This window comes from Herpailurus yagouaroundi, unplaced genomic scaffold (assembly GCF_014898765.1).
Source record: "Herpailurus yagouaroundi ecotype Mexico unplaced genomic scaffold, PumYag 186, whole genome shotgun sequence".
NCBI classification, from domain to species: Eukaryota; Metazoa; Chordata; class Mammalia; order Carnivora; family Felidae; genus Herpailurus; species Herpailurus yagouaroundi.
Window position 1 is genome coordinate 39,274,073 of NW_024412417.1, and position 22,627 is coordinate 39,296,699.

The 22,627-nt window shown below is 38.7% G+C and overlaps 1 protein-coding gene across 4 annotated transcripts in view; it reads left to right on the forward strand.

Annotated features, from left to right (window-relative positions):
- Positions 1–22,627, forward strand: part of EFR3A (EFR3 homolog A) — a 67,734-nt gene that overhangs the window by 21,649 nt on the left and 23,458 nt on the right. For 2 of the 4 annotated variants that reach the window (XM_040494446.1, XM_040494444.1), the window contains exons 8-18: positions 861–996; positions 2,666–2,833; positions 7,982–8,096; positions 9,051–9,102; positions 11,599–11,771; positions 12,221–12,296; positions 16,825–16,986; positions 17,870–18,001; positions 19,365–19,432; positions 20,402–20,529; positions 21,473–21,523. In XM_040494446.1, the coding sequence (XP_040350380.1) occupies positions 861–996; positions 2,666–2,833; positions 7,982–8,096; positions 9,051–9,102; positions 11,599–11,771; positions 12,221–12,296; positions 16,825–16,986; positions 17,870–18,001; positions 19,365–19,432; positions 20,402–20,529; positions 21,473–21,523 (1,261 nt within the window). The remainder of the gene's footprint in view (positions 1–860; positions 997–2,665; positions 2,834–7,981; positions 8,097–9,050; positions 9,103–11,598; positions 11,772–12,220; positions 12,297–16,824; positions 16,987–17,869; positions 18,002–19,364; positions 19,433–20,401; positions 20,530–21,472; positions 21,524–22,627) is intronic. The other 2 variants (XM_040494445.1, XM_040494447.1) reach the window with 1 other exon arrangement.

The window sequence follows — 22,627 nt, forward strand, 5'->3', positions numbered from 1 at the left end:
ATTCAGGGCCATAGTCCTTTTTATTTGTTTGTTTTTGTTTTTTTACAACTTGGTGGTAGACCCACTCATGACTCCTGGGTATAGTTATTAATTTTAAAAAAACACAGCTTTGCTACTCTGTTAAACAAAAAAAAAACAAAAAAGAAATCGAAGAGTATGTAGTTAAACACTTTCTATATATTCTATTTTAGATTTAAGTCCCAGTAGCATTCATTGTGATTGATCAGATTTATCTGTGATAAAATTTCCTTTGTAAATTATAAATCGCAAAGCTTCTGATATCTCCTGGATTTAAATTTAATCAGGTGTACATTGATAACATTTTCCTTTTGATACTGGCTTTTGATGAGATGGAAGTTTTGACTGTTTAGCATTAGATATCCATAAAGAGAAATAATATATATCGTGTTTGGGGAAGAGAAAAGTGCTATAAATGTCATAATCTTATTTATTTTTAAATACTATATTTGTTCTATTGTCAAATTATAAGAGTATATAAATGCCTTTGAAATTACAGAGAAGTATGAAGAGAATAAAAACCTCTCATGAATCCTTGCTACCGTTGATATTTAAGTGTATATAATTCTAGTTCTCTATGTATTTTTAAAGAAACATTAAATTTTGTTAAGCATAGTGTTTTGCAACTTGTTTTTTTCATCCAGGGAATTATAAATATTTTCCGGTATCCCTATTTGTTCTTAAAAAGCATGGTTTTTAATGGCTCCATATTGTTTCGTAACACGAGTCCCAGCCTCCTGTAATTGGACATTTAAGTGTCACATGGTTTTTACTCTTTGAGAATTCTGCCAGTGTGCATATAACTGCTCATACGTTTTTGTATACTATCTTGCTTCTTTTAGGCTCAGTATTCTCACCACGTAATTCAGGAAATTCTAGGACACCTTGATGCTCGTAAAAAAGATTCTCCACGGGTCCGAGCAGGTATCATTCAGGTTCTATTAGAGGCTGTTGCCATTGCTGCCAAAGGTTCCATAGGTGAGTGTCCACCAAAAAAACCCACAAAAAACCAAAAAGCTCAAATAAAAAAATTAATGCATTAATCTGTTCCAGAGGTTTTTTTAGTAGGTATAGCAGTGTATGGAAGACTCTTTAAAAATACCTTAATGTGTTTTTTTTAATGTTTTTAAATGTGCTGTAATTTCTCTTGAAATTTTGGGGTCGCATGATTCTCAGACTTCTTTAGTGTACATGCGAGCATTTTCCTCCATATCAGCTTCTCCTTCCCTTCTTCCTTTTTTCTAATAAAGATTTTTGAAAACCAATTATATGTTACACGTTTGGGAGGATCTAGGTTTAAGACACTTATGGTTTACTTGGAGTTAGACAACTCTCTCTAAGGCTGTAATTCAAGGCAGAATTTGTTCACATACCATAAGAAAACCAGAATGCAAACCAGGAATGGAAAACAGGTTGGTAGGAGCAAAATCTTATGTAGCCCGTTTGGCTAGAATGTGTGGTAGCATGGAGAAAGTCAGAGAAGTTGCTTTAACGTTGTGGCCAGGTCGTGGACATAATTATACCGTTGTTTTTATTACTGTAATCATCAAAGATATGTAATAGGGTAGATCATTCATCTGGCTGCAAAACGTAGGGCACTTTGGAAATAACAGGTGGTCGTCATCATTGTAGGCACTAGGGAAAGAACTTGACCTTGGAGGGCAGCACAGGAACAGGAATGTAAACAGGATTCAATAACTGACTACAGGGGTAATAAGGAGAAGGGACAGGTCATGTCATTTGAAGAATGGAAGAGTCCATAGTAGAATTACTGAAGTTGGAAGGAGAATCTGGTTATGGTTTCTTTGCTTCAAAATCAAAGTAGAAATACATTAGCTACTCAAAAACTCTAATGCTCATTCAGTGTCAGCTAGGGAGGGGGCCTTTCGGATATGGACTTTTCATTTCTCATCTTGTAATTTATCTCAAAAAGATGGAAGCAGTCGTTTAACTGGAAAGTTACTTAATTTGAAACATTAAATGAAACATATGTTGACTTATCACATTACTGTCTATTATGTACAGGGTACCATGTGCTAAGCTCTGTACATTTAAAGAAGTATTTGAACGTGGCTCCATGTCCTAGATAGAGAACATTGTAATTAAGAGTTGAAGGTGGACATAAAAACACTGATTAAACTATAGTGTGATAGATGCAGTGACACATATGTGCAGAGTATTTATAGAACTGAAAGCAGAGAGCAAATTTCATTGACTTGAATCTGATGAGTTGGCAAGTTTCTAATAATGGAGGCAAATTCCTTCTTCAGCCTCAAAAGTTGCAAAATAAATTTCCAACATTACAGTGGGCTATAGTACCGTAATTCCGTGGATTCTGACACAATAGTTAAGGTAAATATTGTCCTAATACACATTATTTGTCTAGTACACACGATTATATGGATGGAAAGTTTTTGGTGATATTTATATGCACATACACATTTTGTGTGGTTTGTACCAGAGGTTCAAGCGGTGAGTTGCTCAGAGATGCCCAGTAAATGTTTGCTGGAATAACTGGGAAACTTTCTTATTTAGGTGTTTCTCATTTACTTTTTCACTACTCTGGAAATACCCAAAAATTTGAGAAATAGGAGAATGGTTTCGAGTACATAATACTGGAAAAGCTCACAGTAGTGTTCATTTCCAGGACCCACGGTGCTGGAAGTCTTTAACACCCTACTGAAGCACCTGCGTCTCAGTGTTGAATTTGAAGCAAATGATTTACAGGGGGGATCTGTAGGCAGTGCCAACTTAAACACCAGTACCAAAGACAATGATGAGAAGATCGTGCAGAATGCTATCATCCAAACAATAGGTGAGTACGTTTCACTTTTCAAAACTATCGTGTAAAATTGTGATTGAGAAAGCTCTCGCTGAGAGTGGTCTCTTATGGTACATTAGTCAAAGGTGGATGAATGGTAGCTTAGACTTTTAAAAAACATTATATTCAGAAAATAAGCAAACATAAGAATAGGACAAAGAACACTGTATACCCTTTGCTCAGATTCATCTGTTAATATTTTATGCTATTTATTTTATCATTTACTCTCCCTCCCTGCATTTTTCCATGTGTGCACACATGCATGTATATGTGCATATATACATATATGTCCATATACAAACATAGACATGTAGAGAGAGGTAGGTACGTACATCTTTATTTTTTTTTCCCTAACCCATTAGATATTAAGTGCATATACACTATGGCCTTTTACCACAGAGTATTTTTCCAAAAAATAAGATATTTTTCTTATATAACCAGAGTACAGTTATTAACGTCAATAAATTTAACATTGGCGCAGTACTATAATCAAACTTATATATTTCAGTTTTGTCATTTGACCTAATGTCCTTCAGAGCATGTTTTTCCTTAGGTCTAGGATTCAGCCTAGGATCATAAATTGCATTTATTTCTAATATTTCTTTAGTTCCTTTAGCCTGGAACTTTTCATTTATGAAATGCGAGTTTTTAACTGTACACCACCCCCTTTGTAAAAAGAAAAAAAAATTTCCCATTTGGGTTTGTCCAGTGTTTGCCCATGGTTAAGTTTGTCTGTGCATTTCTGGTTGGATGCTCCATAAGAGAGAAAGTTCTTCTCAGAATGTTACATACAGAGGTGCACAGTGTGCTTTTGCTAGTCATTGGTGATGTTCGTTTTGATCACTCAAAGTGTTCTGTCTCTCTGCTCTACGGTTTCCGTTTTTATCCTTGCAAATTATAAACGGTCTCTGAGCATATACTTTTAGACCATGCAGATGTTCTGCTTTTCACCCAGACCTCCCCCTGAATTTAGTAACCATTCATCCTTCCTACTGAACCAGTCTTTACCGTAATGTTGCAAGTGGATGGTCTGTCAGGTGGCACTCTGTGTTCTGTGGTGAGCGGTCCTTTTTTCTCCCCTGTGTATGTAGGTAGGAGTGCAGGTATTTATATCTTTGTTGGTATGAGCTTACGGACTTGTGTTTTCATGCTGCATAATTCATTCTGTATTATTACATCTTGGTGCTGAAGTTGTCCCAGATTTGGCCAATGGGAACTCCCCTCTTTCCAGGTCTTGGTAACATCCCATTTCTTTTGAGCACCGCCTTACTGGTTTAATCTGTTAACGACTCATTTTATATTTCTTGCCCCAGCCATGGGATCCATCATTTCTCAAAGAGCTGTGGTTTCTTTTAGTGAAGAATGATATTAGAAACCAAGATCTGGTACTCACTGACACCCTGGGCTTTAAATTCATATGTCTTTTGTTGTTGTTGTTGTTGTTGTTGTTGTTGTTGTTAAACATGGTTAATGTACAAAGGGTAAAAGAATAAAGAACTTCAAAAAAAAAAAACAAAAAACATGGTACACCTGGGTGGCTCAGTTGGTTGAGCGTCCGACTTCGGCTCCTCGTGATCTCACAGTTCGTGAGTTCAAGCCCCACATCGGGCTCACTGCTGTCAGCACAGCACAGAGCTTGCTTGAGATCCTCTGTCCGCCTTTCTCTGCCCCTCCCCAACTTGTGCTCTCATTCATTCATTCATAAAATAAATAAATAAATAAATAAATAAATAAATAAATAAATAAATAAAACTTTTAAACAGCCATGAGAATTTTGGGGGGGAAATAAAATGATCTGACTGTATTTAAATACAAAGTAAAGGGGCGCCTGGGTGGCACAGTCGGTTAAGCGCCCGACTTCAGCCAGGTCACGATCTTGTGGTCCGTGAGTTCGAGCCCCGCGTCAGGCTCTGGGCTGATGGCTCGGAGCCTGGAGCCTGTTTCCGATTCTGTGTCTCCCTCTCTCTCTGCCCCTCCCCCGTTCATGTTCTGTCTCTCTCTGTCCCAAAAATAAATAAACGTTGAAAACAAAAAATTAAAAAAAAAAATAAATACAAAGTAAAGTAAGCAAATTCCTATTCTACTTTAACCTCCTCCTAATATCTTTAGAATTTAGAATCAAAAGACATATGAAATACGTTTTAATGTAACTGTGTGATTGCTATAATAATTTCAAAATTGAGTTTTGTTTCTGGGACTTAGCACCTAATTTCTGATGGTTACTAATGGTTTCTGCTAAAAATAGAGTCATATATAAATTTATTCTGGAGCCCCGGTTGTGCCTTCTTTCTGGGTAATTTCCCTTAGAGTAGGCTACTTATATTTATAATAGTCCTTTGGAATGTTTAATACAAAGTTTATTTTTTTGTTTTATTTCTAAAGTTTTATGGACATGCATATGTGCATTATGGGTCTGCATTCTGCACTTAACTGTTGAGCGTGTATATACACCAGGCCCTGTACTAGGGCTTTGTGATGCATGTGACTCTCCCCTTGTGGATGAATATGGTTCATCTGTTTGGTGTAGTACCTGTTTCACCTAGCTGTGATTTTATGATGTGCGTGGGAATCGTCTTCATGAGGGCAAGGCCCATGTGTGTCTTATTCAACACACTGACACATAGTAGGTGCTTAAGATTTGGGGGAGTGAAAAGACCAAATAGAATGGAGGCCAGTATTAATTACCATGGCATCTCAATACAGCAGAGACATTCTAGATGTTGCTTAAAGCAATTTGATCAGTGTATGGTAAACCTAGCTTTTATGATGACTCTTAAATTTATTTGGCTTGTTTATGGATTTTTATGATCTATTTTTTTTAACATTTATTTGTTTTTGAGAGAGAGGGGGTTGCAGAGTGCGAGCAGGGGAAGGGCAGAGGGACAGAGGGAGACACAGAATCTGAAGCAGGCTCCAGGCTCCGGGCTGTCAGCACACAGCACGATGTGGGGCTTGTACTCTGGATCCAGGAGATCGTGACCTGAGCCAGAGTGGGACAGTTACCCGACTGAGTCACCCAGGCACCCCGGATTTTTTGTGATATTTTAAGATAGTATATCAAATCAATTCTTGTTTTCACAGAATTAATTAAATTGTGACTTCTGACTAATTCAGTGTTACTGTTTCACTCTAAAATATTTAATTTATTGTTTTTCAAGTACTTTGTTACAAAATAAATATACAGCAGACACAAGCAATATTTCTGTGATATAACACATTCAGAATAACATGAAAATTAAAACATGAGAGAAAAGAAATGCAGTGTGGCACGGTGAGTAAGATTTGTATTCAGTCACACTTCTGATTTCCTCAATATTTTCTTTGAGAAGTTCTCAGTACTCTGGTACTTATCAGGTCACGTGGATCATGCTGTTGGACTAGGAAGCAGGGCTGCTGTGCCTTTGGCACTTGAGAATGCGAGGCTGTTGTCAGCTCCTTTTTTTATGGTAATCAAGAGTGCAGCTCCCTGCCATGTTCCTCCTGGGGGCTCCTTAGCACTTCTGCTGGGTTCAGATACAAACAGTGGCTACAGAGAATGAGTTCCTTTCAGGACTGTCCTCCCAGTTGAGTATGTTGGAGACTTCCTGCCCTTGTGGTAATGACTGGCTTGCTTGGAACAGAAAATCAGTGTCTGTTTTTATACGGTGATTAGGAACATATCTAATTGGGTTCTTGGAAAGTTAAAGGACCTTACAGGGAGGGAGGAGTGTGTAATAATAACATGGGCTTTTTTGGAAATGAATAGCCCTCACCCAGGCCTTAATGTTAGGTGTGTAATTTTTTTTTGTTTGAGGGCTAAACCTCTCATTTCCTCATTTCCATGAGAGGCAATGAAGGTTCATAACAGTACCTAGACTCATCAGGTTGTGTGAGGATCCAAATACCTCTTAAATATGTGCTCTTGAAGTATTAGAATGATATACTTTATATAGATTGAGCAGTGTTAAGATCATGAGATTTTTGATTGCTGAAGTGTATGATAATGGGGAAGGACTTTATTCCCCAGATCCAATCAGATGATAAATAGAACAGTTTGAGTTTGCATAGTTTGTAAATTCCAGTAATAGAAACTGAAGAGTTAAATTGGGAAACTATTCTTCAAGAAATATTAAAAATGAGAAGGTTTTTATAATGATTATGTTGCATTTTAAGAACTGAACAAAACTAGCATGATTTGATACCTGTTCTGGTCTTTCAAAGAAACAACAAAGTTTGAAGTTTGAGTAAGTGATAACTAAATGTCTTACTTAAGTCTTTTAAACCATTAAAAGCCACAGCAGATAAATTTAAAATATCCACAAGACCTAAGAGTGCATGAGAAAAATGACAAGTAAATAAGTTATTACTATTTTTTTGCATTAGTTGAGTTATACGTATTGAATTAACCCACTGGGTTAAAATGTAAATCTGGTTCTTTGTAATGACATTCTACAACATCTCAGCAATTTTTAGGAAGCCAAAGTAGTGACCAAATTTTTTACTTCTTCACCAAAATTACCAAAATTGGCCTAATTACTGACTTCCTTACCAGAAAAAGAAGTTAAGCTCACAATATGCAAACAAGAATTTCATCAGACATACTACCAAAGGTTTTTTTTTTTCCGTCCTTTTTCTAAAGGTCCAACTAAAATCGATGATGGTTTGCCACTGTAAACTATATGAAAAAGACTGTCAGACATTTAGTGTTTTATCTAAGTATTAGTCTGTACTGCACATCTTCTACTATACACGATTAAGTGATTTTGGACAAAAGAAATTAGAATACCTTTGGAGTTAGGGGCACCTGGGTGGCTCAGTCGGTTAAGTGTCCGACTTCAACTCAGGTCATGATCACATGGTCCGTGACTTCGAGACCCATGTCAGGCTCTGTGCCTATAGCTCAGAGCCTGGAGCCTGCTTCAGATTCGGTGTCCCACCCACCCTCGCCCCTCCCCCTCTCGCACTCTGTCCCTCTCTCTCTCTCTCTCAAAAATAAAACTAAAAAATTAAAAAAAAATATTTTTAGTGTTATATGTAACCGAAAGACATTGTTTTACCACATATTGAAAGCTTTGATTAAAAATGTGTTATGATTTGTATTATGGAAAAATAACCTTTTCAATGTGTAAGATTTATCCTAACTTGATCCTAATATTTTCATAGGATTTTTTGGAAGTAACCTACCAGATTATCAGAGGTCAGAAATCATGATGTTCATTATGGGAAAAGTACCCGTTTTTGGAACATCCACTCACACTTTGGATATCAGTCAACTAGGGTATGATTATGTAGTTTTCCTAGTTCTCAATCTCTAAATTTTAATTTAATCTTGGGTTTAATTTCATTGTGATGTTATAAAATGTTTTTTTTTAATCATTAGTAATAAAAACCCTGTGGAAAACATTGTTTTTATGGCACTAGATTGCTAACCAGTTGCATCAGCATTGTGTGATTTTAGAATCAGTTTTCAATATATCATACATTCTCAAGTTTTCTATGTCTTATATTGACTAGGTTGAAGGTTTATTTAGCTTGGACATTATCTATGTACCTACGTGATGTAGGGTAACACTTCAGATTTCCTGTCATAATTTTAAAGATGAATGTCGCTTTTGCCAGAATGTTGACTTATTCTAGAATTTTAGAACAGAGAGTGATTTTAAAGATCATATGTTTTGGCTTCCTCATTTTATAGTTTGATTTGATTTTACAACATGCTACAGCTTTAGTTTGTAAATATTTTTGTGTTTTTAATTTAATAAAGAAATGATAGTCTCAATTTGATTTGTATTTCTTTGACCATTAATTAGATAACCCTTTCCAGTTGTTAGCTCTTTTTTTGAATCATCTGTCCGTTCCTGCTTATTGATACATGTTAAATAGTTACTATGTCAGTTATATTCAAGATAAATACATTCTCCAATTGGTAGCATCTTTTAACTGGGGTTGTTTCATTGTGGGCTCATATGATTGAATATCATTACATTATTGGTCTGTTTTCTTTGAGAGCTAGCTAATAGCTTTTTAATTTCTGTTTGAATTTTTGTGTTTGTGTTTTACGTAGAACTCTTTAATTTATATGAAATTGACTTGAATATAAAGTGAGCCATGACTTTAGCTAGTATGAAAACAGTCTGTAACCAAAATAGAGTTTTAAAATTAACCAATAAAGGAAATAATGTTAATGTCGATAACTATTAATAAGATAATACCAGTATTTTGTATATCTTAGGGATTTGGGAACCAGGCGGATTCAGATAATGTTGCTGAGATCTTTACTTATGGTAAGGCATTTAAGATAAGTGAAGAATACACTTCCATTATTGAAGAGGTTAAAAGAACAGCTTGACGTTATCAACATTTTCTTGTACTGTAAGATACTATCTATTTATGGTTAGTCTTTTCCCTATGGCTTGTATTCTTAAATATTTTATTTTATTCTTTTACTGTTTATTCCTCACTTCTATCATCTTATTTTGACCTCCACAATGACAAAACATATAAAGGGTAGGAAGTATTGTGTTTCATACACAAAGATGCTTGGGCCCAGAGGCTTGGAGCTGAAGACTAGAACTCGAATGTGAAACCATGTTCTTGTTACAAATCAGGCCGTTTCTTTCGTACACTGACCAAATAATGACTTCTTGTTTGGATAGCAATTCAGCTATAAATAGCTAAAAAGGAAAAGCATACCTAATATGTGAAGTCCTCTGAATATTTTATAGTAATTATTTTCATCTTTGATTTGACTATCTAGAACAAACTAGGAGCTGATTATTTGGAATGTGTGTCCTTTCCAAATCTTTATCTTTAAATATCTTTAAAATCTGTTTTAGGAAATCTTCATTATACACATGATCCCATTTTTTAAAAGAAATATTTCATACCTAGAGATTAGGAATATCTTTTGAGTTTCATTTTTAATTCTGGTTATTGTGCTTGCCTTACAGAAGTTTTCAAAATATGCCAACATTTATCAGTCCTTTCATATGTTTTGTGCCTTCTTATTTGTATGCTGTTTAAGAACCCTTACCTCCTCGGGGCGCCTGGGTGGCTCAGTCAGTTGGGCGTTCGACTTCAGCTCAGGTCATGATCTCACAGTCCGTGGGTTTGAGCCCTGCATTGGGCTCTGTGCAGACGGCTCAGAGCCTGGAGCCTGCTTTGGATTCTGTGTCTCCCTCTCTCTCTGCCCCTCCCCTGCTCATGCTCTGTCTCTCTGTGTCTCAAAAATAAATAAAAACATTAAAAAAATTAAAAAAAAAAAAGAACCCTTACCCCCTCTTATGATACTAATGCATTTTGTTTATATTTTTTTATAAAAGTTTCTCAAATTTGGCTCTTTTTTTTAAAATTTATTTTGAGAGAGAGAGAGGGGGAGAGAGAGAGAAAGTGCATGCTTAAGAGCAAACAGAGGAGGGGCAGAGAAAGAGAGAGAGAATCTCAGGCAGGATCCATGCTGTCAGAGCAAAGCCCAGTGTGGGGCTCAGTCGCACAAACTATGAGATGATGACCTAAACCGAAATCAGAATCAGACACTTAACCACCTGAGCCACCCAGGTGCCCCTAAAATTTAGTTTTCCATAGCTGCATCTTTGAAGTTGATTTTTGTCTGTGATGTGAGACTTGGATATATTTTTAACTTTTCTAGGTGGGTAGCAGTTGTCCTACCAATTTCCTTGCTTACTTATAAAATCACCTCCGTCCGAGGGACGCCTGGGTGGCTCAGTCAGTTAAGCCTCTGACTCCTGATTTCGGCTCAGGTCGTGATCTCGCCGTTGGTGAGATCGAGCCCAGTGTTGGCCTCTGAGCTGAGTGTGGAACCTGCTTGGGATTCTCTTTCCTTCTCTTGCCCACGTTCCCCTCTCTCCCTCCCTCTTTCTCTCCCTCCCTCTTTCTCTCCCTCCCTCCCTCCCTCTCACTGTCTCTCTGTCTCTCTCAATAAATAAATAAACATTTAAAAATAAATAAAATCACCTCAAATTGTAGTAAGTGCCCAAATGTAAATGTCAGATGTTCGTATTTGTAATCCTGAATGTAGAGATTCCCCACCTGGAATTTCTTTTGTTTTTAAGCCTTTTCATTAAAAACAAGTACCCTGAATAAATCATCTTGTCTCTAATCCTAATTGTACCACTTAGTCACCCGAATGAATGTCTATGTGGTATGGCTAAAATGTTTAATAGCATTTAAGTATTTTCTCTTTAAAAGCTTTAAATTTGGAACATGGAGATAACATCCGGAAATGTCAGAGCAAGTAATGAATAAAGTACAGCTTTCCAAAATAAAAATGTATTCCTGTTAACCTAAACTGTTTACTTTAGAAGAAAAATTTGCCAATTTAAATTTAAAATTTTGAGGTCTTACCTGTACTATTTGCTACCTAATACCTTGTGTCCATTTAGTACTGACTACCTGTCCCATAGATTCTTAACCCTCTCTGAGCCTCTTTTCTTCACCAAATGGGGGTACACACTGATGCTTGCCTCATAGGGATGAGGAGAAGATGAGGTTAATACTCATACAGTACATCTTTAGATTCGTGCCTGGCACATGGTAAGCATGTGCTTGTATTAATTTTATTCTCTTCATTGTGGTATTTTTGTAAATTCAGTACAATCCTCACTACCTTAGAAATTTCCTCTTTGTTTTTCATTCAGGCTTATGTTCATAATTGCTGTTTCCCTAAGTTTATGGTTCTTATAAAACAGTTTGAGCATTTTATCAAAGAAGGATTCATGACAAAGGTTTTTTGTTGCTTTGTTTTTCCTCCCTGTAATCAGGTAACCTCTGGATATAAAGCAAAGACAATTGTTACTGCACTGCCTGGGTCTTTTCTGGATCCTTTGTTATCACCATCCCTCATGGAAGACTATGAACTCAGACAGTTAGTCTTGGAAGTAATGCATAACCTCATGGATCGCCATGACAACAGGGCAAAACTTCGAGGGATCAGGTATTGGGCCATTTTGAAATAGGCTTAATGATAATGTTTTTAAATTTAATGTATTTAATATTGTGATTTTTTTAATCTAAGATTTTTAAGATTTAGTCAAAGTTTAATTGGTATTGAGGCAATTTAATTATTAATTAAGAGAACAAATGTTTAAAGGTCTTTTAATGTATTTGCAGAGATCTCGTCTATTAGTAATCGCTAGTTATGTGACTTTTATCTTGGCTTTGCTTTAAACTTAGGAATGACAGGAGTCAAGATGATTTTATGAAATTCCCCTTAATTGAGGTTGGTAATTCAGTAGTATCATTACATATAGGCTTATTTCAAATGCTCATTGAAATGTGTTGAAAAGCTCAAATTCCTGAGTATAACTAACTATGATATGCCCTAGAAGGTACGATTTTATAACTAAATGTGCTATTCATGAAAAATTGATCTGTTGTCTCTAGAATAATACCAGATGTAGCTGACCTAAAGATAAAAAGAGAAAAAATTTGTAGACAAGACACAAGTTTCATGAAAAAGGTAAGATTATTTTCATAAAAATAATGCATGATATAAGTTACAGCTGTTTGACTTGTTAGGTAGTTATATATTAATCTGTGACCTTAAAAGGAAGCCATTCAGGTTTGGAGTTGGAAGTCTCAAGCTGCCATCTTTTTTTTTTTTTAAAGTTCGTTTTTGAGATGGGGGGAGGGGCAGAGAGAGGAGACACAGAATCCGAAGCAGGTTCCAGGCTCCGAGCTGCCAGCACAGAGCCCAGTGCGGGGCTCAGACCCACAAACTGTGAGATCATGACCTGAGCCTGAGCCGCCGAAGCTGGATGCCTGACCGGCTGAGCCACCCAGGCGCCCCCAAGCCATCTTTAGCCCTCCCACCTTACCACACCTATCTTGACGGTATCTCTTCTAGCCTGTGTTTAAGCATTGTTGGGTGCTACGGTAGTTCTAAATTCTTCCTTTGAGTAAAATGTCTCCCCATAATTTCTGTCCCACACTCCTCTCCACCCCAAACACACACACTGATTCCGCTTTTAATGGCTTGTTTTTGAAAATACTTACCACTATTGAAGAAATAAATATAATGAGTGTTTACTGTATTAGGCATTATTCTGTGCATTATTTGGGATATGAAGATGAGGCAGGCAGGATTTCCGCCCTTCTAAATCATACTTAACTAGATTTTCGTTATGATTACTTAAATTTATTTATTTATTTATTTATTTAGAGAGCAAGCGCACGTGCAAGTGGGGGAGGGGCAGAGAGCAAGAAGGAGAGACAGAGAGAGAATCCCAAGGAGGCTCTGCACTGCCAGCACGGAGCCCGATGCCGGACTTGAACTCACAAAGCTTGAGATCGTGACCTGAGGCCAAAGTTGGACACTTAACCAACTGAGCCATCCAGGCGCCCCCCAATCACTTAAATTTTGTAGGGTTCTTGGCTGGTAGCTGAATTTAGAAAATCATGACACTTAAAAGTTATTTAGCATAGTGAATAATTTTTCTGTGTATTCTTCATCCAAAGCTTGAGTATTTGCTAGATTCTGAGCTCCACATTGGGAGGTACAACAGTCTCCATGACACAAACATGCCAGCTGGCTTCAAGATAATCCCAGTCATGGTGGATAAGTGCTTTGGTCTTTAGAGGTGCAGGGAACAGCAGACGGCCCCATAGGAAGGTAGATGCAGACGTCTATAACACCCGTTCTTTTTTTGGCTCATTACTAGGCCATGCTTCGTCCCTGTCACCATCTTTTATTTTGCTATTACTGTTGATTGCTGTGTTTCAAGTTAATGCCCCTACAGTTTAAAACTTCATTGAGGGCTCGCTCGCTCTGTCTCTCTCAAAAATAAATAAACATTTAAAAAATTGAAAAAAAACCCCTTCATTTGAAAAATGATTTATAGGGGTGCCTGGGTGGCTCAGTCGGTTGAGCGTCTGACTCTTTATCCCTCAGGTCACGATCCCAGGGTCATGGGATTGACCTGTGTCAAGCCCTCCTGCTCAGCATGGAGCCTGCTTCAGATTCTTTCTCTCCCTGTTTCCCCCACTTGCACGCGCGTGCGCTCGCTCTCTCTCTCTCTCTCTCTCTCTCGCTCTCTCGTTTTCTCCCTCTACCCGTTTCCCCCACTCACAGATGTGTATGCTCTTTCTAAAATAATTTAAAAAATAATTAATGAAATACCGTCACTGAATTAATGGGAGTAAAATGCTTCTTTGTTTGGCTATGTTATATATGAAAAAAGTGGTTAATAAATAGGGCAAAGGCATTAACTCTTTTCAGCTTTTACTTTTTCAGTATTTCTTTATATTATCCAGTTAACGAAAGAAGTTGTTTCTCATCACTGAAGAAATTTTAATCATGATAAATAGAATGAATTTTGAAAACTCATTGATAGTTAACTTTTAGGTTTTGACTTTATATAATGACATTAATCAATCCTGAATTTGAGGACTGGATTCGTTTTATTTTATCTAGTATGACAGTAACAGAAATACTCCTTTTCGTTGCTTAATTTTGCGAGCCAACCAGTTTGGAAGGGTCCAGTTGAACTGAAAGATTAGACTATTATTCCATGTCTAAATTACTAAAAGTTTTGAATTTTTAAAGTTCTCTGGATTAGTTACCCTTCCATTTTATAATGTTAAATAACTGGCAAAGCATTTGGTACTGTTAGTATGAGCCATTTCTTTCTGGTATATCGTGGTGTAATCTGTTCATTTTTGTCAAATTCAATTTTATTTTTATAACCGGACAGCCTTTTTCATTTACCTTCCAGTTTATTCTGTGAGTCAAAATGTTGCTTGGTTTCTTATGCAACTCTAACTGGCACCTTGTGGCGGTATCAGCAGAGGCCTAAAGGAAATCAAGTTGGGGCTCTCTAGTGAGGGGATGATGGGTCGCCCTCTGGATATCACTACCCAGCCCAAGACTGCTCCATCCCCGCGCCTTAGGGACATCTTAGGCTTTGGGTCTGTGTTTGGAAAACCGCCTCCCAGGCAGGAAGCTTCACAGTTGACGTTGGGAGGCGCTCCTTCGCCTCTCATTTCCTGACGCGGCTGCACTTCCGGGCACAAGGAAGAGCCGTCGCCGCTCAGTGTCTGGTGCCCAAAGCTCTACTCCTGACCGAATGTCGCCACACGGGGGAGCTCTCGGGAACGGTGTCGGCAGTTCAGGAAATCCCGCCGAGGAAGAAAGCACGAGTTGTTTTGAAATGTAGCAGGTGCGGCACCGTCCGGTTGGCCCGACAGCGGAGGCGCCGCCGCGCCCGCCCCACCGCAGCCCCGTGTCTTCCTCGGCGGGAAATCCCTGTTCTTTCATGAAAACGGACTCGTTGCCTTTCCCCCCCGCCCCCCTTCACGGTTTGCCACGTACGTGTTCATCTGTAGCTCCCTGAACAATACAGTAGTAGGGTTTTGTCAGTTTTTGTATTTTGTATGAAAGGAACCAGACCGTGTCACGTGTACTCTCAGGTCTCCTTTCGTTTAGCTCTGCTTTGGTAAATTTTGTTCACGTGCGTAGCCGCGTAGTGTTGCGGACCACGAACACACTAAGTTACGCGTTCTCCTGTCGGGGACGTTTGAATGGTCCTTAGTTTGGGGCTGTCGTGAGTGTTACTGTACGCGTGGTGTGCTGTCGGCAGCCCGTTTCTCTGAGGCCCGTAGGAGAGGCCTTGCCAAGTAAGGGGTCATGCGTTCTTCAGATTTGCTAGACCGTGCCAAACCGCTTCGTGAAGTCCTCACGCTGATTTGCAGTCTGTTATCGTAGTACGTAATGTTCGATTTTCAAGTTATCTAACATGATGGGTATGCAGTAGGTAGAAAACCACCTTGAATCGCTTAAGGAGCCCGGTATCTAAACTCCCACGTGTGCGAGCTTTAACGTTGATCGTGTTCGGAGCCACAGGATTCCGGAAAGGGTCGGGGAGGGCCCAGTACATACACCATTGTCACACACCCAAGCATAGAACCATGTGAGAGAGCCAGACTCTGGACTCAGGAGACTGTGCTGGTCTTGCCCATTGGCTCTTTCCCCGACGTGAACAACCAGATGAATCTGCTGAGAAACAAGTCCGGAGTGTTCAGGTCAAGTCCCTCCACCTCTGAAAGACTAAGCCCCTAGTGTTCTTAATCCCGGCTGCATGTCAGAATCACCTGGGGAGCTCCGTGCTTCAAAAATACCGAGGCTTGGGCTTCGTAACCATAAATCGTATTGGGATGGGCAGCGGGGAGGGCAGAAACACAGTGGTCATTCCAGTCGCCCAGGGATTGTAGCTTCAGTTCGTGTGGAGAACCAGTGCAGCGAGTTGAGTTCATTACCACACGGTGACTTTAAATGGGAAACACGCTCCTGTTTTTGTCAGGTCTCACTTAGCAGTTGGCCCCGTACCCAGGAATGCTTCGGATAGGGAAAGCTTCCGTATTCTGTATCAACTTATTTAGATTGGTTTGGTGTGGGGGGACCCTTTTGCAGTCCCTGGAGTGGGATAACCTCTCCCTCGTATAGGGCTCTGGGCTGGCCTTTGGTCCCTCCATCGTCCCTCCACGGTCCCTCCATGCCAGAGTATAGCAGAACCTGCGGGTGCTCCTCCCTGACAGCCCCTAAGCCGCCTCACAGGAGGCTGCCTGTGAAGGCCAGGAGCCCAAGCGCATTTCCCCGGAGCCAGATGTTTTGTTTTCTTTTATCCTTGCCAAGGCTGCGTTGCAGAAGGCTCTCCCGTGATTCTGTCAGCCGTTTCACCTTTTTCCCCGAATCAATCCATAAGTTGCTTTTGTCTTTTCAAATGATCACTAAAAGCATTTTCATTGTTTACACTAGAAGTGTTTCCTACTTGCTGTTTTTATTTATGATTCATTCTTCAACTCTGATGTTAGCTTGTAGTTCGTTTGTTGGTATTGATAGTCGTAATACAATATGATCATCTGATTATCAGCTTCAGTTTCTCTTCCATGTTTAGTTATGTAATAAGAGCTACTGTGTAGGCGGTTCTGGGCATGGGACATCTGTACTACACTTTAAGCAAAGTCATCTTTTTCCTCATTTCCCTTTTCAGAATGGGCAACAACTCTATCGGCACATATATTTGGGCTGTAAAGAGGAAGACAATGTTCAGAAAAACTATGAGCTACTTTATACTTCTCTTGCTCTTATCACTATTGAATTGGCCAATGAGGAAGTGGTTATTGATCTCATTCGATTAGCCATTGCTTTACAGGTATGCTTTCGTCATCTTTCATTGAAGAAAACATTTTTCTTTATGAACTAGATACCATCTTTATAGTGGTGTTGCCTTTATCCAACGTCATTAATTTCATTTTTATTTTTTTAAGTTTATGTATTTATTCTGAGAGATGGAGGGAGAGGAGAAGGGGCAGAGAGAGAATCCCAAGTAGGCTTTGTGCTAACAGCGCAGAGCACAACTCAGGGCTCGAACTCATGAACCGTGAGATCAGGGCCTGAACTAAAATCAAGAGCCGGACACTTAACCGACTGAGCCACCCAGGTGCCGCAAGGACATGAAGTTTAAAAGGGAGGCGTCTACTTTTAACTCTAAAATACTCAAGGTTATGATCACATTCATTCTTTTAACAAATACTGAATGAGCATCAGTTGTGTGCTAAATTTGTTCAAAGCCATGGGAATACTGTGATGAAAGAACAGCACGGTCCCTCTGCCCATGCTCTCGGTCTGGTGGGGGAGAGGGTCAGTCCATAGCCGTTACGAATGTAGCTGTTTAACCGGAGTGTAAGCGTGGTGTATTGAAAGGACGGCATGTAATGGGAATACATATCAGATGTGTATTTTAATATAAGATACGTGTATGTGTATGTGTGCATACACATACACGTGTGTCTTTTTGTGTATTTCCTGCCCCCGACCCCAAAAGACTTTCCTAAGACAGAGCTGTTTGAGAGATTTAACTCCTCTGTATATGGACATTTATTTTCCTTTTAGAATTCTTTAAAAAATAACTTCTTATAAGGTGACATTTTTATCAGCACTCCAAACGACCTGCCGTTTTTCAGCATAGTCATAGAGAAAATGCTGGTGGAGCGTAAGACCTTGATCTGTCAGCCGTGTTTGTGTTTTTATTAAAGGACAGTGCGATTATCAATGAGGATAATTTGTCCATGTTCCATCGCTGTGGAATCATGGCTCTGGTTGCGGCCTATCTCAACTTTGTAAGTCAGATGATAGCCGTCCCAGCGTTTTGCCAGCACGTCAGCAAGGTAACGTATTTAGGAAAGTTCTTCAACTTGATTTCTATGTAAAAATGACTGATTTTCTTCCAGAGATGATGATTTTCGATTTTGATGATTGTGTGTCAGATTATAAAGATAATGCTGTAAAAATATGCATCACTTTTTTAGTAGTGACTAATTGAAACTAAAACTACAGCTAGTGTTTATATTTTCTTTGGTGCCTGTTGTTTTATTAGAACTTTTTTGTGTGGTGGTCAAGTAGAATATGTGGTTTTCTTCTAGAATAAGTCATGTGAATTCTTACATAATTGTTTTCCCTTTAAACCGTTATGAATCTTAGTATCGAAATTATTTTTTATTATACTGGTTTATACTATTTTAGTTATTGTTTTAAGCCAATCTGTTTGAGCCAGATCTCAGAGGTTGAATGTTTTTTTTTTAATGTCTATTTTTGGGAGAGAGAGCATGTGCACATGCACAGGGAAGGGACAGAGACAGAGGATCCTAAGCAGGCTCTACACTGTCAGCAGAGAGCCCAGTGTGGGGCTCGAACTCACGAACCGTGAGAAGTTGGTCGCTTAACCAGCTAAGCCACCCAGGTGTGCCTCCACAGGTTGAATTATTGGAGAAAACATTCAACTATATTCAGCTTTTTTCAGCAGTACCTCATTTAATAGCTACTTGCACAATTTAATACATGTTTTCACTTACCTGGCAGAGAAAGTCCACTCTAATTTTTATTCTTTAAAGATATCGGTCAAGGAGAGCCTTATTTTTATAATATTAGAAGCACATCTCTCAGTCCATGCTAAAATGTAGGTGTTCAGTGCATTCTAAGAAAGAAAACATTGATTCGTTAAGCAATTGTTTGAGCTAATATTTGATGCCTGTCATGAGAGATACAGATGTTACAAAAGCAGATTGCCCCCTCCAAGTTGCCCCCAGTGGGATGGAGGGGACAGATCCCAGAAGCGCATTGAGACCTCATGCACGGGCCCCAGAAGATGGCACAGGAGAGTGAGGGTGCTGAGGGCCCAGTGCTTGGTCCAGGGCAGTGGCATTTGAGAAAATAGGTGTTCTTATCCTGTTGTGGTAGGCTTAATCAAATGTAATATGTTCTTGTTGTTTTTTACTATGTGTATTATTTTATTCTCATGGTTTTGAGACCTCCTGAAGTTTTGAAATAATAAATGTGAAATAATTTGAAATAATAAATGTGAAAATAAAATGAGCATTTGGGCTCTAAAATGTAGCTTAAATTCCAAAATAAAGTGCCGGTATTTTTAATAAATGTTTAATTTCTCTGTTTTTAGTTTCCCGAATTTTCACAGCCAGGTTGTGAGGGGCGAGGTTTTCATTTTGTTTTGGTTTGTTTTTGGATATTTTTCAGGTGATTGAAATTCGAACTATGGAAGCTCCTTACTTTCTACCAGAGCATATTTTCAGAGAGAAGTGCATGTATGTTGATTCTTTACATTTTAAGGAAGGGGTACTACTGACTTAGAAACCAACCAATGGCGATTGTCAAGGATTACACTCCTGCTAGGATGGTTTCTGGTGGTTTATAACAGTCGTTTTGGATTTCTGTCATTTAACGCATCTGACTTCTTCCTTTGCTATAACAAAGTTCTCGTACATTATAAATGTAGACTCATGCACACATGGAGTCTGTCCTTGGTGAAAAACCTTACCTTGCCTTTTTTTTTAATATGGAGATATATCTCTAAAATATAACATGTTCTCATAGATAAATAAGCCAGCCTTTAAGTGAATACAATACCCTGTTCGAGACCTTCAGTAAAAGATAACAGTACTCGTCGCATGGTGGGAGAGAGAATGTTTTAAGGAGAATCAGTGTTATGCCCTGCATTCTCCCTTGCTCTTCAAATGAAAGAGATATGTGAACAATACTTTATTCAAACTTGAGGCTGCCAAAGCAGTGCGATGCTGAAAGTGTTAGCACAAGATAGTATCTGGCAGTTTGAACAGAAAGTGAACCTGGATGCTCCTCTTGGGCAAGTGCTTCCTAGCATTTAGCTTCGTAATACGTGCTTCACTCATCATCAGTGAACTGCACTTCTGATTTTCTTCTCTCAGTTTGAATTAGCATGGAAGTTAAAGATAAATTGATTCCTTTTCATCATCTGATGTGTGAAGACCCACAGAATAATTAAGGCTGACTTGCCCCATTGGGATGTTACTGGAGAAGGAATCCCAGCCGAATGCTTAACATATGGGACCACAGGCCGTGCGTTCTTATGGTCCAATTAGTCACCAAAACGACACCGATTTTTCTGTTACTAATTACAGTTTAAGTTGTGTTTATCGTTGTCTTTAGGCATTGATCTGGAGTGCTTGCGTGTTAACTTATTTGTGCTCAGTAATTTAAATAATTCTGCATGACTTTTGTTTTGATCACCCTGACAGGCTTCCGAAATCTTTAGAGAAGCATGACAAAAGTTTATGCTTTTTGACCAACAAGATCGCGGAGTCACTAGGCGGAAGCGGTTACAGTGTCGAGAGGTTGTCGGTACCGTATGTGCCGCAAGTAACAGGTAAAAGGGGAGGGCAATTCGAACCCGACTCCGGTGATTACGTTTCAGTAACGTTTCCATGAACTCAGTTAGCAAGGTGCTTGCTTAAGAGGTTTTATTTTCACTTTAGAATTTTGCGCTTGAAAACCTTTAGCCAATCTCTTAAAGCCCTGTGATTTTATCATGAGCGGTTTGAGGCCTCACGTGATTGTTACTATACTTAATACATCAGTGTCGTACTTCAGATGAAGAAGCAAATGGAAGTCTTTCCTCATTAGCCCATGTTGTGTTTGGCTTATGGAAATTTATGTAACTTGTTTAATTAGTGATCTGTGCCTGTTGAGCTGAATGAATTAGGCAACTGTGGTTATTGGAAAGAGTGCAGACTGTTTGCTGTGGAAGAAACCTTCAGACGCTTTAATAGGTTTTCCTGTGTGTGCCGTATATTTCTTTCTGTTCCTCTCATTGCCTGAAATAATTCTTGTTTTGAAGGCAAAACTGCATGGTATCTTGCATTTAGTTTTTACCTTAAAAACGAAATCCAAGCATTTCTGTCCTACGCCTCCATTTTCATTTGATAATTGGATAAACATTCAGTTTTCTAGCACAACTAGTTCTTGCTTTGGAGATACCTCTCTTGTAGATGAGAACTGTTTGGTTTGAGTTAGGTAGCTCTCTGGATTAATCACTAAAAGTAGTACAGTCTTGGTAACCAGCTGTCTTTTTTATAATGTGGATCCAAGATAGATACATTTATTACAAGGATATTTCATAATCCTCTGAGATGTTAATGAATGCTTTTGCATTTTCTTTTACGTTCTGTACTGTAAAAGATTCTATACCTCATTCTGTAGTCCTTGCGGATATAAAAGTGCTAAGAATAAAACATCAGTACCGTTTTGTAATTCAAAAGATTTTTTTTTAAAGACTTTTAAAATATTTCATTCTTATAATTTGGATTTAGCTCTCTTTCCTTCAGACAAAAAACCTCACAAACCCAGGCACAAGCGCAAAGGTAAATCCAAGTGTCAGTTTGGCTTTTGCCCTTCCCTCCCCGTCCTCTAGGAAAATAGCTTCGTAAAATTTCCCTTGTAGAAATGGAGCCAGTGGCGTGTACATTTTATATGGTTATAAGTTCAGTTATTAAGTTTCCCTTCACCTTCCCAGTAGCCATAGTGTATTTTCACCCCCTGCTATTTCCTTTTACCATGTTCCTTTAACTCTGTAATGAGTAACAATTTTTAATGAAAATTATGGTGCTTTTTGGTTTTTTAACAGATGGTTTGCTCTCCCCTCTAACCCCCCAAGAGACATATTCTCTTTCTTAATGCCTTGCTATCATTCACTGGAAGAATTCTGAATATATTTCAGTGTATACTTAATTATGTAACTGCATAGAAATCCCTCAGTATGAATAAGATTTTTTAATTTATAAAGATTTTGATAGTTCTTAAGAGAGAGGGAGACAGAGTGTGAGCAGGGGAGAGGCAGAGAGGGAGACACAGGATCCGGAGCAGGCTCCAGGCTCTGAGCCGTCAGCACAGAGCCCGACGCGGGGCTTGAACTCACGAACCACAAGGTCATGACCTGAGCCAAAGTCGGACACAACCGACTGAGCCACCCAGGTGTCCCAAGAGTTTGGTAGTTTAGAAACAGTCTATGGCACATACGTCCTGCCTTAGTGCAGAAAGAGTCCGAAGATGCAGGGATACTTTATGGTATGATCAGTTGGTTATTAAGATTTCTTTGTGTTGTGTAACCATCTGATATTTATTTTTAAAAGTAGGGGATTTAAGACTAATACCTTCAATAGAACGCAAAACGTGTTTAGTTTCTTGTGTACCATGCGTGTATACCTGTCGTCATTAAAATATTAGCAGCTGTTTAGTGTGCGTTAACTCCATGCCAGTCACTAAGTGCTTGTATTCATTTTCTCATTTAATCTTAAAAATGATGAAGAGGGTAGCATTATCTTTGTTTACAAATGAAAATAATGAGGTTGAAATGAAATAATTTGATGAGGTAACACCACTAGAATGCACTGCCTTGCCTATTCAGTTAGGCGCTTAATCTCTTGATTTTGCTAACTCTTTTCCACGTACATCAAGATTGTTCAGTC